The 18446-nt window shown below is 39.6% G+C and overlaps 1 protein-coding gene across 1 annotated transcript; it reads right to left on the minus strand.

The window, feature by feature from the left end:
* Positions 1–6395: 6395 nt before the first annotated feature.
* On the minus strand, positions 6396–10652 carry LOC126023014 (retinol dehydrogenase 16-like). Its single transcript, XM_049784056.1, has 4 exons — positions 10340–10652; positions 9041–9296; positions 7845–8008; positions 6396–6638 (listed from the first exon to the last, which is right to left on the minus strand). Exons 1-4 carry the CDS (start codon positions 10650–10652, stop codon positions 6424–6426), a joined length of 948 nt encoding a protein of 315 aa, XP_049640013.1. The 3' UTR covers positions 6396–6423.
* Positions 10653–18446: the final 7794 nt, after the last annotated feature.

Consider the following 18446-nt stretch of genomic DNA (forward strand, 5'->3'; position numbering starts at 1 on the left):
AATAATTTAAACAATACACACAATAAAGCATCACAGTAATTGGAAAACATTCACTTGATAGCTGAAAACCTTTAAAAACCTAACAACATTATACATTTCCCAGGATTGAGGAAAATAACAAAATAAACAGTTTAAAGGGACACCTTAAGGAGCTGGAAAAATAGAAGCAAAGAAACCCAAGCACAACCAGAAGACAAGAAATAATAAAAACCAGAGCAGAAATAAACAACATAGAAACTAAGAAAACAATACAAAAAAATCAATGACACCAGGATTTTTTTTAATATAGTAATACTTTTTATTTTGACCAAAGTGGATCACAAATCATTCATAGTAGTATTTCAGATATATAGTGACATTGAATCAGGGGCATTTCCACCACCAATGTTGTCCTCCCTCCACCCCTGTTCCCAGCATGCACAGGATTTGGTTTTTTGAAAGAATAAACAAGATAGACAAACCACTGGCGAGACTCACCGAAAAAACAAAAAAAGGGAAAACACCCAAACAAATAGGATCACAAATAAAAGGGGATAGATTACAACAGAACCCCAAGAAATCCAACACATCATGAGAACTCAGTCATGTTAGAGAATCCAGAAGAAACCCACAGATTTTTGGGAAAATATCATATAGAAACAATTAACCAATACAGCAAAGTGGCTGGCTACAAAATTAATACACAAAAGACAGTAGCATATACTGTACAAGTATATACTATAAAAATAACAAAGTAGAGGAGAAAGAAATTAAGGAGACAATACCACTTAAAATAGTATCCAAAAATATCAAGTACCTAGGAATCAACCTTACAAGAGAACTGAAGAACCTATACCATGAAAACTTCAAAACTCTTCAGAAAGAAATTGAAGAGGACCTATGAATATGGAAGAACATCCCATGCTCATTACTATCTTACCTAAACACTATATAGATTCAATGCAATCCCTATCCAAATTCAGACATCATTTTTTTAAAATTTCATTGACCAAAGTGAATTATAGATCTTTCACAGTAATATTTTAGGTCCATAGTGACATTGAATCAGGGGAATTCCCACCACCAGTGTTGTCCTCCCTCCACCACTGTTCCCAGCATGTATCCCATATCTCCCTCCTTGTAGTGTAACTACAAGAATACTAGTGTAACTGGTCTCCACTTTACAGCTTGTTTTAGATTGGGTATCTATTCTGTTGTTGTTGGAGATAAGAAGGATAAGAAAAAGGGAAGAAAAAATTTGGTAGCAACTACCAAAAAAAGAAATAAGAGGGGGGAAAAAAAGAAAAGAAAGAGGGAAGAAAAAAATGCAATCAGCAAAGAAAAAAATCCAAATAATAACCACAAGAGTGAAAAAGAAAGATAAAAGTGAAAGAAAAAAGAGAAGAAAAATAAAGTAAAAAACTAACAAATCAAAACAAAACAAGAAAAAGAAGGGGTGCTGGAGTGGCAGGGTTTGGTGTCCCCCCCCACTTTTTTTTTTTTTTTTGCATAGGCACAGTAAGCATTGGGGAAGAAAGAGAATTCCCGTGGCCTAAGAGATTCAGGGTTTCTCCATCCTCGATGCATACTATCATGGGATCAACCACTGGCTCCATATATACTCATTACCCCATCTCAAGTGATTTTTTGTGGTGCCAGGAGACTTCCCTCTCAGTTGTGGGTGAGAAAATTAGGCCACTATAGCTAGTGATCTTGGTATTTGCGCAGGTCATAGGACAGGGTTTAGGATACAGTCTTTATGGTTCTAGAGGTTCTGTTCCACCATTGTTGTTGTATTCAGTCTTCTGTAACAAGTGCTCCCTGTTTTTGTTCAGTCCCTAAGCCAAGGCTTAGGATATTATGGATTCAAAGGTTCTGCTCAGTCTCTGTTGTCAAAGTTGGGCCTCTGTATGTATCAAGAAATCTTGTGTTTTTTGTTTTTTTTTTTAATAAGAGTCCTGAGCTACAGCCTAGGGTAGGGTTTTCTTTATTGGTTCCAAGGTAAATTCTGCCCAGTCACGGTTTCAGGCATCACTTTTTAAGGAATTAGAACAATCAATTATAAAGTTTGTGTGGAACCAAATTTTATATATTAGCCAAATCCATATTGAAAAACTTTCTTCTTTTAAATTTAAATTCTACACAGGGGCTCATCACCACTTTTTTTTTTCATTTTCAACAAAACCATACAAACATGAAGCAGCTTGTTCTGCCTCATAATTGAGAAAAAAAGTGGATGGTACCAGGGATAAGGAGTCTCATGAACATTGAGTGGAAATAGAAAAAGATCAGCCCTAAATACCCAACCCAAAATCAATGACAATAGATTTAAGAAACCCAAACTACAACATGCTATACACAAAAGGGACTTGTTACACTAGCAGTCCAGGAGCCTATGGGTGGAAACAGGGGAAGCATAATGGGAACAGGGGTAGAGGGAAGTCAACACTGGTGGTAGGATTTGCCCTAATTCACTGTCACTATGAACCTTAAAATAACTGTGAAATACTTGTAATTCAGAGTCTCAATAAAAAACCCAAAACTTTTCAACATACTGAAAAGGACCCTTTTGAGTCATTCTCTCTACTCTACTTTTGTGGTACTGCCTACTTTTTCAAAAAGGTGACCAGCATTGACAGCTGGATTCATTTACTCCTGTGTTTGGGCAAAAAGCACAGAGAAGTACTGAGATAGTAGAACATTAGGATCAGCATCCTTCCACTGCAGGGAAGTATTTTACCTGAGAAATAAATATGTGTTATAGAGATTTTGGTGTATATAATACTTTACAATTTCACAAGACAATGTTTTAGACCATCCTAAAAAAGTGTAATACTATATATACAGTTTTAATAATACCCTGCTATCATATATCTTGTATTGGTTTTTCTTAGTTTTTATTAAATCACTTAAAGAATCTTTACTCTAGCAACTTTTTATTTTATTTTATTTTATTTGGTTTTGGTTTTTGGACCACACCCAGTGATGCTCAGAGTTTACTCCTGGCTTTGTGCTCAGAAATCTCTCCTGGCTTGGGCGACCATATGGAACACTGGGGATCAAACTGAGTTCCATCCTGAGTCAACCGCCTGCAATTCAAATGCTCTACCACTGCGCTATCTCTTCAGCCCCTTCTTTTTTATTTTTTAAGTTTTTGGATTACACTCAATTGTACTTAGGGAGAACTTCTGGATCAGTGCTACAGTATTCAGAGAAGTGTATGGTGTCTGAAATTGAACCTGGGCTTTTCGTATGCCAGCATATAAGCAAGCATGTGCTCAGTCTGTTGATCCACTTTTCTGGCTCCACATAAATTTTCTTTTTCTAGGAAAAGTATGGTCAGATCAAATCCGGTAACCTGGCCCAACAGTCCAGTTTCTTGATTTTATCACGGAAAAAAATTCAAAAGCAAATAAAAATAAATAAACATCATAATAAAGGTCAAAATTTGTTTATAATAGCAAAGTATAATGTCAAGAATTAAGGTACTAGTATAACCTGAAGAGAAAAGCATTGTTTCTTAGTAGATACAATTTTACTAAAAGTAAGAGTACATACATAGTCAAAGTATGGACTTCCTATGGACACAGTTACGTCATTTCTATACAAACTTTAGACAATCTAGATAAGAAAAGCATTAAATTGACCCAGAATCACTGTTTTGATGATGGTCCCACCTCACCAGCCCTTTATGATTCCCTTCGGGGACACCGATTTGATCAAATTTCAGGTATGCAGGGTTTGGAGCTTATATCACCAAGCCTTTATGGAGACATTTCAGGCACCCTTCCTGTCTCCTTGGCAGCTGTAACCATACCCACAAATGCAGTCACTATGTTCACACCAGGTTGTCCCCAGAAATTCACTCCTTTCTCAAACAAGATGTAAACCAAGCCATGAAGAGAATATAACAAGTCCCACAAAAGCCATCAATAACAGTATCAATAACAGTGCTTTAAATTGCTGTACAACTTGATTTCTTTGATGCTTTCATCCCTGTAGGAACACACCAGTTTAACAGAATAGACAGCTAACTAAACCTTCTGCTATTGTATTAATTACTTCACTGGAAATACAATCATTTCCACAAATGTGCTTGCAACTAAAATTTTCCTTTTTCGAAAAAGAAAACCTTCCTTTTGTTTTATTCTTTTTAAAATAACTTTTCTCTCACTTATCTGAAAACAAATGTATTGTGGTAATTTATGTGATTCATTTTCTTTAAATAAAATAAAAAAGAAAAACATTAAATTAGTAAGAGAGATGGATGTTTTGGAGCTGGTAATATTTTGAATTTGTATTTACATATCGAGATAGTTGTCTGCCTTTGTGTAGTAACATAGATATTTGCTTAAGGGAACAACAGAATGTGAGGCTTGTGTAGAAGGGAAGATTTATCCAAGGGAGGTGGTTTTCTGATTGCTTTCCAATCTTGGTCAACCATATACAACATCTAACTTGCCATTCACTGAGCTAGAGAGGTACTACAAGTACAGGTGTTAAGGTGCTTGTCTTGCACACAACCAATCTTAGTTTGATACCAACACCATATATAGTTGGTACCCAAGTACTACCTTTGAAGTGCAGAAGCTTCTCAGCTTAATATGTTCCCATCTGTTTATCTCTGCATCCACTTGTTTGGAGAATGATGTTTCCTCCTTGAAGATGCCTTTAATCTCAATGTCATGGAGTCTTTTACCTATGTGTTGTTCTATATACCTCATGGTTTCAGGTCTGACATCAAGGTCTTCAATCCATTGACCTTTGTGCATGGTTTTAGATGGAGGTCTGAGTTTATTTTTTTGCAAGTGACTGTCCAAACACCACTTGTTGAAGAGGATTTCCTTGGTCCATTTGCATTTCTTACCCCTTTATCAAACATTGATTGTACATCTGGGGACTATTCTCTGAATACTCAAGTCTATTCCACTGATCTAAAGGTCTGTCTTTATTCCAATACCATGCTGTTTTAATGACTATAGCTTTGTAATACAATTTAAAGTTAGGGAAATTGATGCCTCTCACATTTCTTTTCCCAAGGATTGTTCTAGTTATTCTCAGGTGCTTATTGTCCAAATGATGTTCAGGAGTGTTTGATCCACTTCTTTGAATAATGTCTTGGGTATCCTTAGAGGGATTTCATTAAATCTGTACAATGCTTTTGGGAGTATTGCCATTTTAATGACGTTCATTCTCCCAATCCATGAGCAGGGTATATGTCTCCATTTCCCTTGTCCTCTTTTATTTCTCGAAGCAGAGTTTTTTAGTTTTCTTTGTATAGGTCCTTCATGTCTTTAGTTAAGTTGACTCCAAGGTATTTGAGTTTATGTGACACTAATGTGAATGAGATTGTTTTTTTAATGTCCATTTCTTCTCTATCATTATAGGTGTACAAGAAGGCCATTGATTTTTGCATGTTAATTTTGTAGCCTGCCACATTGCTATATGAATCTATTGCTTCTAGAATCTTTTTGGTAGAGCCGATAGGGTTTTCTAAATATAGTATCATGTTGTATGAAAGAAACTTTAAAAAAATCTTTTGACACTATGGCACTGTGGTTTAGAGTATTGGTACTGATAGGATTTTATGTATAGTACTTAATTACCTTGCAGCATCTCATCCTCTTCCAGATTTATGAATTTTTCTACCATTGTATTGTACTCTTTTCCTATCCTATTCTTTTCTCTCTCCTTAGCCCCATGATGTATCCTACTGAATTTAGTACTCATGTTTTTTGTTTCTACTGCATTCAGAAATGTATTATTCTCCTACTATGTTTCTTTATATCCTGCATATTGAAGGGATCATTCTATGTTAGTCTTTCTCACTACAAAGAAATATTCTTTTTTTTTTTTTTGGTTTTTGGGCCACACCCCGCAGTGCTCAGGGGTTACTCCTGGCTATCTGCTCAGAAATAGCTCCTGGCAGGCACGGGGGACCATATGGGACACCGGGATTCGAACCAACCACCTTTGGTCCTGGATTGGCTGCTTGCATGGCAAACACCGCTGTGCTATCTCTCGGGCCCCACAAAGAAATATTCTTTTCTGCCAAACCACATCCATCCATTTCTAGTATTGCCCAGGGCCAAGACAAAGGATACAGACACTGCAGAAAAGCTAGATATGAGCTCCCATCAGCCCTCACATCTACTTCTGATCCCTCAGATAGGAAGGAGGGCTATGAGGCTCAGGGACCTTAGTGGCCACTCAAGAAACAGGTCATACATTTGTGCTAGTGGTTCCTTTTTCTCAATCACAAAACATGGGGTTTTATTCCAAATATCCCAGAATCCTGTGCAATTTCAGTGAGTATTTGAGGGAAGGAATAAAGGTGGAATCATATGAAATAGGTTCCTCTATAGACACATAGCCCCCCTTTTCCAGTTTACTTTTCTCAACTCACTTAATGTATAACTCCACACTATGATGTCCACCTAGACTTCACAGGGCTTTGGCGGGCCTTAACATGTTCCATCTGATAATGGCATCCACCAGAAATGTGGGCATATAGCTCAGGAGGACGATCAGTTTAGCATCCCAACCAGCAGAGTACCGTGTACGAGGATGACAGGAGGTCAGGGCATGCTCCATGCAGCCTGTCACTAAAGACAGATTCGAAGACATCATTAATTCTACCTTTTGAAGTGATTTCATGCCTGTTCAAAAAAGAAAAACTTAATGAAACATGCTCTTTCTTCCCATTCTGCCATCTTTGAATAACTTACTAAAAAATATTACTCAATTTTCAAAAATGTAATTAAATTTCAAGAAAATACAATAACAAGAATATACAATTTTAATAATATATTTATAATTTTTAAAATAAAATAATTTCAAAATAATGATGATAATTAATAATTTATGCTTTTTTTTTTGGTTTTTGGGCCACACTCAGTGATGCTCAGGGGTTACTCCTGGCTATGTTCTAAAAATCACTCCTGGGGCCAGCGAGGTGGCGCTAGAGGTAAGTTGTCTGCCTTGCAAGCGCTAGCCAAGGAAGGACCACAGTTCAATCCCCCGGCATCCCATATAGTCCCCCCAAGCCAGGGGCAATTTCTGAGTGCTTAGCCAGGAGTAAACCCTGAGCATCAAATGGGTGTGGTCTAAAACAAAACAAAACAAAAATCACTCCTGGCTTGGCGTACCATATGGGATGCCGGGATTCAAACCACCATCCAACCTGGATCAGCTGTGTGCAAGGCAATCACCCAACTGCTGAGCTATCACTCTGGCCACTATAAATTTATTTATTTATTTATTTATTTTGCTTTTTGGGCCACACCCAGCATTGCTCAGGGGTTACTCCTGGCTGTCTGCTCAGAAATAGCTCCTGGCAGGCACGGGGGACCATATGGGACACCGGGATTCGAACCAACCACCTTTGGTCCTGGATTGGCTGCTTGCATGGCAAACACCGCTGTGCTATCTCTCCAGGCCCTATAAATTTATTTTTAATATGTGCTTGAGATGTTTATAAATTTTATTTGAGTGTTTGCTAAAGTTTATCCAAGCAAAACTCTTCACATGAGATCCACAATGGCCCCATTTCAAAGAATATTTCATATAGTAGGTGTCCACAAGTATGGCTCCCTAAGAAAGGTTGCTATGAGCCAAGGATGGTCCTCCTCTCTGGCTCCAGTTCTCCCCCAAAATGATAAAATGTGCTGAAATACTAGTACAAAAATAAAAAACCTGTTTTTTCCCCCTTGCTTGCTGTAGCCATGTGTAATTGTGAATGGTATGAATATCCTCAGTTGTAACTAATGTGACTTGAATATGAACTTAGAATATGGTAGCACAAAGGACGGACCCAAATTTTTATAATGATTTTTTTCCCTCCCTACATTCCAGATCTCACTCACAGGATGTCAGGAACTTTTCCCCATAGGCATCTCTGACCTCTGCACTGGACTGATCCCAGGTATTTTGGATATCCTGACAAAGCTTCTTAGCAGTGCTTATAGAAGTTTTGAAGTAACCAGGTTCAATTATAGACACCTTCACCCCAAAGAAGGAGAGCTCCCTCCTGAAAAAAAGAAAAGAAAAGTAAGGTTAGATATCTTAGGAGACAAAACACACACACACACACACACACACACACACACACACACACACACACACACACACACACACACACACAAAGAAGGCAAGTTACATGAGCCTCTTACTTCACACAGGATTGATAAAAGATAAATTTGAAATTCTGAAATATGCTAATGACCTTAGTCTCTTCAGAAGTCTTGAACTTTTTCCTAGATATCCAGTATCTACAAACACATTAGGTCTAAATGCAACAAGACATACTTGATATTATCGCCTGCTATTTCCACCCCTATCTATACCATCACCAGCCCTTCCACTTCATCTTTTCTATAGTCCCTCCTTTTTCCTGCTCTAATCATTCTCTGATCAGCTGTGTTCTGTGCTGTGAGACAATTCTTTAAAAAAAAAAACATATTTGGGGGCCTGAAAGATACAAATGTGATTAAGGCACTTGTCTTGCAAGAAGCCGGCTGGGATTTGATCCCCAATATTCCATTTGGTTCCCTCAACCCACCCAGTGTGATTCTTGAGTGCAGAGCCAGGAGTGACCCCAGAATATTACTGGAGTGTGGCCCAGAAAAACAAAACAGAGTTAAAAAAACTAAAGAAATATATCCTTGTTCTCACACTTAGTCATACTCTCAAAAGTTCCTACAAATATTCATTTACAGTCAAAAGCCCAAAGCTGTGAAAAATTTTCCTGAGTTTGAATATCAGGAGGCTGATTACCTGGGAATCAGAGTCAAATTGTCCCTTTTACATTGCCAGTTCTCTCAAGACCCTGTGAGTTGAGGCCTCCTCCAGAGAAGGGATGTAGAATCAGAGTCTACAAGCCTGTGTTCTATCCCTATGATCGGAATATAGAAAGATACTTCCTATGGAAGTGGTGCTAAGAATTCAGAGGGATCAAGAAGAAAGTCTGAAAGTGGGTGATGGAATGATACCCATTCCTAGGAAAAGGTCCTTAGATGTACAGCAGCAGGAGCTTTACAGGAGAGTTTCCTTTGGCCCTTACCTGAGGGAATCTGAGAAGGCCTCCACACCAAACTTGGAGATGCAGTAGCCACCAGAAAGAGGCACGCGACCAACAACGCTGGAGACATTGACCACACGGCCCTGGGCTTTCCTCAGCAAGGGTAGCAGACTCAGAGTCACATCAATCAACCCCAGCAGGTTCACGTCCAGTACCTCCATGAAATCCTGTCTGGTCTGCCACTCATTGGGAGCCAAGATCCCTGAGATGCCAGCATTGTTCACCAGGCCCCAGAGACCTAGGCACAAGGAATGGGAGAGAAACAGTGTGGCATGTCTAGATGGAGGCCATCTTTGTAGTCATCAGACCCTTCCCCAGAAGGACGTGAAGAGGTTGCATGAAAATGAGTAGAATAAAAACCAATATGCCACCTGCAAGACAAGCAGCTCAATTTTGTCAAACACTAGAGGAAGAATGGGCCCATTCTCACACCCCAATGCAGGGTCTGTAGCATTATAAATATTCCTCTGAATTTCCTAGTGTTTGCACAGTTCTGGCAAAGGGTATGACACAACTATCAATTAAACAAAAGAGGAAATGAGAAAAGGTAAAGAAAAGAGGAAGATAAACTCAATGAATTAAGAAACACAATTGTTGGAGGGTTTAAAATTACCCCCCAAATTGCAGAAGTCTTGAAAAAGTCAGTTGAAAGTAAGAATACTCCCTCTGAATGACATTTTATTTTATTTTGTTTTTGGGGGGCCACACCTGATGATGCTCAGGGGTTACTCCTGGCTATGTGCTCAGAAATCGCTCCTGGCTTGGGGGTACCATATGGGACCCCGGGGGATCGAACCACAATCCGTCCTAGGTTAGCATTAGCAAGGCAGATGCCTTACCTCTAGCGCCACAGCCCCGGCCCCCTGAATAACATTTTAGAGATACAAGCATGATGATAGAAAGTGAAAAAAAATGCAGTTCAACTCTCAGCACTGACCCCAGCTCTGCATGAAAAAACCTCCAAGCCAGGATCTCTGTTCCATATCCCCTAAGAAGCACCCTGAGAGACCCTAACACCATCATGAAGAAAGTAGAACCCCTTTTGAGAGAGGACACAGTATAAGCATGAGTTCAAGAAGGACACAACTCATGATGGAAGTCTTCCCAGCACTCCAGATACCAGGATGGGGATCAGTACAAGGAACAGAAGCTCAGGTTAAGAGCTGGTGACTAAGAAAAACTCCTAAGAATCGGTTCTGAATGCTCCCAGGATACTGCCCACAGAGAACACTTGGGGTCTCCTCTTCAGACACAGAAATAAACATGAACAGCTCAGGGTACCTCTGTCTCCTGTGTGTTCCTTCACCCACTGGGTGGCAGCAGCGATGCTCTCTGACTTGGTGACATCCAGGATCACTGTGTCCAGCCTCTCTGAAGTCTGTGCCTTCAGTGTCTCGGCCCCCTTCTCAGTCAGACACGCAGCCAGCACCCTCAAGCCCTTCATATCCAGCTGCCTGGCCAGCAGGTTCCCGAAGCCTGAGTCACAGCCCGTGATGAAGACGTACTTGTCTTGCAGCTGGTCGACAACCTGCCTCTCCCGATACCAGCGCACAAGATGGTACATGCCCACCAGGGCCACCAGGTAAAGCCACATGGTGTGTAGAGACAGACAGACAGACAGACAGACAGGTGAGACCAAGTCAAGCCTATGTACAGAAAGGACAACATGAACATGAGGGTGTTTTCCTTGGACAAACCTGTAGGCTCTCTAGCAATTGCTCCTCACATTTTCCTGTTTCCTCTCTAGTAGATTCTGGGACATCACTCTATACTTTATCAGACCATTTATTTCAGTTTTGCTTTTGTTAGGAGGCACACCTAGCTGTTTTCTGAGCTAACCCTTGGTTCTGTACTTTACATGGAGACCATATGTTGTACCAGGGATAAAACCTGAGTTGACCATATGCAAGGCAATCTCCTTACCTGTATTATCTCTCTGGTACTTCTATGAGAGTATTCCTCCCCAATGTAAGATAATTTCACAAGAATTATGAGGGGATTATCCAACATGCTTTTCTATTCCTTCAACTCCAATCTCTCTCTCCAACTGAAACTCCACAATAAACACATACATATTGAATCCTACATCCAGTTCTGATGTTAAGTTTCTCCTCATCATAAGGAACACAGAATCACTTTTGCAAATAAAAGTGTAATATTGAACTAATTATGGGTTAAAATTGCTAGTACTAGCTATCATCAGAGAAAAGGTTAATTTTAGTACAATCTTCCTGAATCTGGTCACCAGAGACCGCCTGGGTTTCAAGAAGGAGGAACATGAAAGAACAACCCAGCACAGGACTCTCGGACACACCCTGGGGAATTGCTGAACCAAGGGCATTCTGAGAGCTGCAAGGCTGTAGAAAAGGTCCTGTCTAGGACCTGGAAACTGCAAGGAATGAAGAATTGTTCAGACACATAAGGAAGAGTCTGCAGCAGGAGGAAGAGAAGGTCAGCAATACCAGTAAACATGAAGTTTCAACTTGTTCTGCTTCTAACCACACTTCCTAACAAAATAGCAGAAATGCAAAGAAAGTAGCAATTGGGTCCCTTAAAAATCTTATGATGGGTCACAAGAGAACTATTGTTTGTTTGGTTTATTTTGGTTTTGGGATCTCCAACTGGAAGTTCTTCCAACTGGAAGAACCCTTTTCCAGATACTGAACCTTTGGGTCACTCCCAGAGGTGATTTGGTAACCATGTGGTCTTGAGGATGAAGGTCAGCTGTCCTGCATGCCAAGCCTGTGCTTTAGATTTCTGAATTGTCTTCCCCAGGAACAATTTCCTCTTTCTTTCTGAGAAGCTTGAACTTTATTTTTTTGGTTTTTGGGCCACACCCGGTGGTGCTCAGGAGCTACTCCTGGCTGGCTGTCAGAAATAGCACCTGGCAGGCACGGGGACCATGTGGGACACCGGGATTCGAACCAACCACCTTTGGTCCTGGATCTGCTGCTTGCAAGGCAAACACCGCTGTGCTTTCTCTCTGGGCCCCAGAAGCTTGAACTTTTATCTTTACAACTTTAGAGAGTTTTAGGGGAAAATGAAGGACTCTAGTAATTAAATCATACAATACTTGTAATAGGAAGAATGAATGAAAGAACACGAGGGACCACGGTGGTGCTGAGTAAGTAGGAAAATGAATGCAGAGAAAGATAATGACAATAACTGAGGGAAAATACTGGGACCAATTTTTTATGGGTGGTTTAAAGATTTAATTATTTTTATTGAAAAAAAAAACTGCTAGTACTGTGTGACACAAATGGGGGCTTCCTAGGCACCTGGGTTTCCCAACTGTCTCAGCACACAAATGCTCCTGAGAGAAGGGAGTAACTGTCAGCTTTTAAAGGATTAGGAGAAAAAGTAAGAAGAAATAATGGACTTTCCAAACTTCACCAAAAATTGGGAGGTCTATACACCCAAAAGTGAGGGGGTTATATCATCAGAACACCCAAATAAGGAGTTCTATATACCCAAAAGTGAGGGGGTTGCATCATCAGAAAAACCAAGAATAGACTAGAACTTGACCCTTCAATATTTTTGCCTGGGTCGGTATCATCTGAGAAAATACAGATTCAAAGAAGCAAAGCAGTGCTGGCATGGGGCAGAAACCAACCAGGTTTCTCAACCATCTACTCAAGGCTTCTCCTCTCCCTCCACGCTTCTCTATGCTCTTAAAGAAGGAGGAAAAAATGTTGGGGTAGAGAGAGAGAGGGTTCTTCAGACATAGTGGTCATAGACCTTTTCCCACAGAAGCAAACACAGAGGCTTCACTCACCTGGGATTTCTCAGGACTTCTCAGGCAACCCTGAGGTGCAAGGAAAGTTTCTTCAATCTCGGTGGAGTACTGACAGATATCAGTAATACACATTTGTCTGGGCGGGCTCTAACTATTTATGGTGAGCCTAGTGTGGCAGACACCAGAGGTTCTGGGCCACAAACAGAACTCCTCCAACACCCCCTATCTTCCTCTCCATCTCTTCTGTTTCCCCAAAAAAACTGTGCTGCTCTCACCCACAGCAATTTAGTGCAGGACTCCTTTCCCTTATAGGAAAGAAAAAGTAAGATGAAGAGAGAGAAAGAGAAAAGATACTGAAAGGAAAGGAGAAACGAAGTCAGGAAGGAACGAACAAAGGAATAAAGGAAGGGATAAAGGGAAAAGGAAGGAAGGAGTAAGGGAGCCATATAGGGAAGAAGGGAAGAGGGAGGGAACCCGGTTGGGAGGGAGGTTAAAAGGGAGAGCAAGCCCTAGCTTTGAGTCACAGATACTTGTCACCAAAACCCTGTTCCTATGGAGACTCATCATGGTGCCCAGGACTTAATTCCTCTAAAACTTTTGGAATATTAATATAGAAATCAATAGGTGTATGAATCTGTATGTTCTTCTGATTTTGCTTTTAATTTTAATTTAATATAAACCTTTTAACTTAATCATTTTTGCATTATTAAACATACTTGTACTAGGGACTAACTCATAACATATTCAGGCAGAGATTCTCTACTTGGTAGAAACCATGGCCCAGAAACAAAGGAGTCTGTGATTAGTTTCACACCTAGTTTTCACAGAACATGTGTTGTATGTTCACAAAAATTAATCATCTCTACATTTGGATAAAAAAGATGAACTCAAATTTGCTTCAGGGTGGCTGGAGTAATAACATCGTGGGTAGCAGATTTGCCTTGCAGGCAGTTGACTCAGGTTTAATCCCCAGCATCCCATATGGTCCCCTGAATCTGCCAGGAGTGATTTCTGAGTGTAGAGCAAGAAATAACTCATGAGTACTACTGGGTGTAATCCAAAAAGAAACAAAATTTTTCTTCAAAGTTTCCTGAGTAAACTTGTTACTATGAGTGTATGAAAAGAATTAGGGGAAAGAACCAGTGTCTCATCTTAGAATTAGTAGTTCACCATAACATTATCAAGAATCAGAGTAATCTTGGAAATATTTTATTCTTCCACAGACATAACATTGTAATTAGAAAGATGGGTCAAGATGTCTAAAAAGAATTTTTCTATGATTGTATCTATATCAACACAAAGCATCACAAAAATAAGAAACACAGTATCAAGTGAAAGTTGTCACTGAATACTGAGAAAATCCACTATAGAAAATTGCCTTCACATTCAGGAGATTTAACTCATGGAAGTCAAAATACAGAAATTCAGAGCTAAGGAGTTTGATCCCTGTTGTATGAAGGGGAAAGACAAAGAATGAAAAAAAGAAAAGGAACCACAATTGTAGTATCTCACAGGGAATCCCAAGTAGCACAGAGGGACCTATGCACAATGGACTATTAGAACCTCAGTTTTATATAGCACTTCCTAAATTGGAAACAGATTGGCCTAGTCTGGTGTCCATAGCACAAAATTTAGTGCTGCTGCTCTGAGAAGAGATCCATGACCCATAGGTAAACCAGGCCCAGTTTGATTGCACTGGCTCCACTCCATCATTCCTCTGAGCTGAAAACCTACCATATTTTTCGGAGTATAAAACGACCAGGCATATAAGATGATCCCCTAATTTTACAGTTAAAACATAGGTTCAGGCCTATATTCGCTGTATAAGACAGAATGTTCCTGTGCTGCAATTGTATGTACCACAGTGAGCCAATCACAACAAGCAAAGGTTCAAAGGGTATACTGTAATAGACTTTCTCTCTGACTCTGGCCAATCCGAGCAGGCTTTTTACAGTGTATATTCGGATACAAAACATTGTATAATTTGCATGCATATAAAGCCTCCTTGGATTGGCTGGGTTAGAGAGGCGGTCCAAGCAGCCTTGCAGTGATTGGTGCAGGATCGAGTTGGAAAATTCGTTTAGTGGCAATATCCAGACGATTTTCGTTTTGCAGCATATCGAAACGTTTTTTTTTTTTTTTTTTTGATATATTCAGCGTACAAGACGACCCCCGATTTTCGGTTGACTTTTTTTTTATTTCAAAAGTTGTCTTATACAAGAGAGAGAGAGAGAGAGAGAGAGAGAGAGAGAGAGAGAGAGAGAGAGAGAGAGAGAGAGAGAGAGAGAGAGAGAGAGAGAGAGAGATTCCTGTTAAGCAATTAAACTTTTCACACATTTTTATTGGCTTTTATTGAAGCTTGGGAATCTTTAAGTCAAACATAGTATTATGGCTGTACTGGGGGTGGGGTGAGTACCTCCCATCATCAATTCTTAGACACAGCTCCACCAATGTAGTCTTAAATTTTAGCCAACTCCAAGTTCAGACCCTCAGCTCTGTCTCCTGCCCTTAAAGTTGATTCCAGATGTTAGGCTTATAGTAGTAGTCAACTCAGAGTCAAAAAGGAAGTTCCCTCAAACTGAGTGGACCAAACTTGTTCTTCAGGCTACATTAGAGAACACTTTAGTCAAAAGGGTCCAAAATAGTTGTGGTTTGTCCTGTACCCATTGTGTCACGAAGAGATAGGTACAATTATCCCTACATCACAGTTGGGAATTTCTCAGAAAATTAATGTCATACTCACTAACAAAATGTTGAAAGCTTTCCCGATGAGGTCAAACACAAAGCACTATGTCCACTTTCTGCACTATTATCCCATGTATAGTTTTGAAATTCTTCACACAATAATCAAGCTAGAAAAAGAAATAAAGTAGAGTCTAGTTGGAAAGATAAATGTTCACTGTTTGCTGATGAGATAACATATACATAGAAGATCTAGGAACTAGAGTATTAGTATGGTGAGTAGGCCTCTTGCCTTGCATACAGTTTATTCAGGTGTAATCTCTGGCATCCCATATTGTCCCTTGAGCTAACCAGGAGTGATCCCTGAGCAACATCAGGTGTGGCCCCAAACCCAACACCACCACCTCCACCACCACCATCATCATCATCATTAAAAACTTAGCAGTAATTAACCAAAACAACAAAATATCTGGCTAAAATATCAACATACACTGAATGAGAGAAAATATTTGCACACTGTACATCAGATAAAGAGCTACTGTCCAAGATACAAGAACAAAAAAAACCTAATAATTCCACCAGAAATGAGGAGAGAAGATAAACAGACACTTTCTTAAAGAAAGCATATGAAAAAAATGTACATCATCACTTATAAGGTAAATGTGAGATAATAAAAACACTAATGAGAATGATCTAATTAAAAATTATTGGGAACAATCAGTATTGGTGGGAATGTGGTAAAAAAAGAGACCTTCATCACTATTGGTAATAATGTTGTCTGCTTCAGCTTCTAAGGAAAATAAAAAAAAAGAGAAAGAAAGAACGTAAGAATAGCAATCCCATATGACCCAGTGATTCCATTTCTTTCCAACTACTCCCAAATTATAAGGCATTAATTTGAAAAACATATATGCTATACAATATATTCATTGTAATGCTTAGTACAATAGCCAGTATATGGAACAACCTAACCAACCACTGATGAAAGGATAAAGAATTTTGGTACATAGACTCAATGCAATACTATGCTATGGAACTGTAAAAGGACATTAAATCATGTAAGTTACTGCAGTGTAGATGGAATAGGTTCAGCTAAATAAGTCAGAGGAAGGACAAATACTAAATTATCTCATTCACTGTGTAACATAAAGGCAAAACAAGTGAACCAACAGTAATGAACAAAAGCCAACCCTTAACTATGAATTACAAAATTGATTAATAAACACAGTAGGGAGTCACGAGTTGGGAAAGAATGGGTCAAGGACACTTTGGTGGGGGGAGCAGCAATGTGTATTTGAATACCTTAAACTTCAAGAACATTGTAACCATGTTCCCTAAATCATAATAATTATAAATAAATTATATTAACCAGCTATTGGTGAGGAGCAAGACTTCTGTGGAAACTACAGTCCTAGATTGCATCAGGTAGATGGAGGTGAGCAGGTGGGAAAAAATAACAGAATTTCAAACTCGTATGATCTCTTCTTCTTCAGGTCTGGATAGACCTAACCTAACAATAACCCTACCTGGCATAATCCAAATTACACAATATTGACAGCCCAAAAGAAAAACACCAAATCGATGGGAAAATAGGATAAATCAACTAAACTCAATAAACAAAACAAGAATAAGATAAAGGTCAAGTTGCAAGTAGCTGAGTAAACCTTCACAAACTTTAATGACACCATTGTGAGACAACAATTTTCACAAATTTTATTCTATTGAAATATTTTTTGATAATTCTATTAGTCGTTTTGTTGTAACAGGCAATATAATATAAATTATTTTGTGCCTGCTAAGGGGGCAAGCTCCTGGCACAAGTAGGAAACTGGGGAGAATGGTAGAGGAAGGGTCACACTAGTGGTGGTATTGGTATTAGAACATTAAATGTCCAAAACAACTGTACAATGAACAACTTTGTAAACCACTAAGTTGAAATAGTTTTTAACATTATTTACTTATTTAACTTTATTTTTTTTTTTTTTTTTTTTTTTTTTTTTGCTCCTGGCTCTTCCCTATACCCTCTTTTACACCCTTTTTCCCGCCAAGCTCTCTCCTCCTCTGCCTTCTTTTTTTTTTTTTTTTTTTTTTTTTAGTTTTTGGGCCACACCCATTTGACGCTCAGGGGTTACTCCTGGCTACGCGCTCAGAAATCACCCCTGGCTTGGGGGACCATATGGGACACCGGGGGATCGAACCGCGGTCCATCCGCTTGCAAGGCAGACACCTAACCTGTAGCGCCACCTTCCCGGTCCCTTATTTAACTTTATTTAACAAATAGATGAGACATATCAGAAATCAAAGGAAAGGAATAGAGGAAGAGAGATCAGAAGCAGCTTGTTCTATGACTGCTGCCCTCTAAATTTATATCTAATACCAGGCTCATTTAAAATATCGTGGGAAATGCCCCTCCTCCTGATGAAAATGCCACCACAGTAAAGAGTGCCCTCAACATATAAATACCACTTCTTATTTTTTTTAAAAGAAAAAATGGATACTGGGAGAGTGACAATCCTTATCTTCTTGGAGAGAAGAGGTCAGTCCATTCTTCCCCAGCAGGGATGCCAAGAATACTCCCAGAAAACAGCTGTCATAAACCACTCTGGTGAGGGGGCCGGGCGGTGGCGCTGGAGGTAAGGTGCCTGCCTTGCCTGCGCTAGCCTAGGACGGACCGCGGTTCGATCCCCCGGCGTCCCATATGGTCCCCCAAGCCAGGAGTGACCTCTGAGCGCATAGCCAGGAGTAACCCCTGAGCGTCACCGGGTGTGGCCCAAAAACCAAAAAAAAAAAAAAAAAAAAAAAAAAAAACACCACTCTGGTGAGAACAATTATAGTCCCCTAAAGAACTTGAGGGCATTCTTCTCAGAAAAGAACTAATGAATGCCTAAAAATTGAAATCTAAAACATATCAGACCTGTCACTTCCTATTTAACAACTGCATAGCATAAGATCTCACTGACCTTAAGTGTA

The sequence above is a fragment of the Suncus etruscus genome, chromosome 11 (assembly GCF_024139225.1).
Source record: "Suncus etruscus isolate mSunEtr1 chromosome 11, mSunEtr1.pri.cur, whole genome shotgun sequence".
In the NCBI taxonomy this organism is placed as follows: Eukaryota; Metazoa; Chordata; class Mammalia; order Eulipotyphla; family Soricidae; genus Suncus; species Suncus etruscus.

Bases quoted from the DNA above. Each gene is read 5' to 3' on its own strand.
- LOC126023014 (XM_049784056.1), bottom strand. From the start codon at position 10,652: ATGTGGCTTTACCTGGTGGCCCTGGTGGGCATGTACCATCTTGTGCGC. The intron at 9,297-10,339 runs GTACCCTGAGCT...CCTTGTGCCTAG, and splicing joins GGAACACACAGGAGACAGAG to GTCTCTGGGGCCTGGTGAAC. The intron at 6,639-7,844 runs GTGAGTGAGATC...TTTTTTGAACAG, and splicing joins GGAAAAGTTCCTGACATCCT to GCATGAAATCACTTCAAAAG.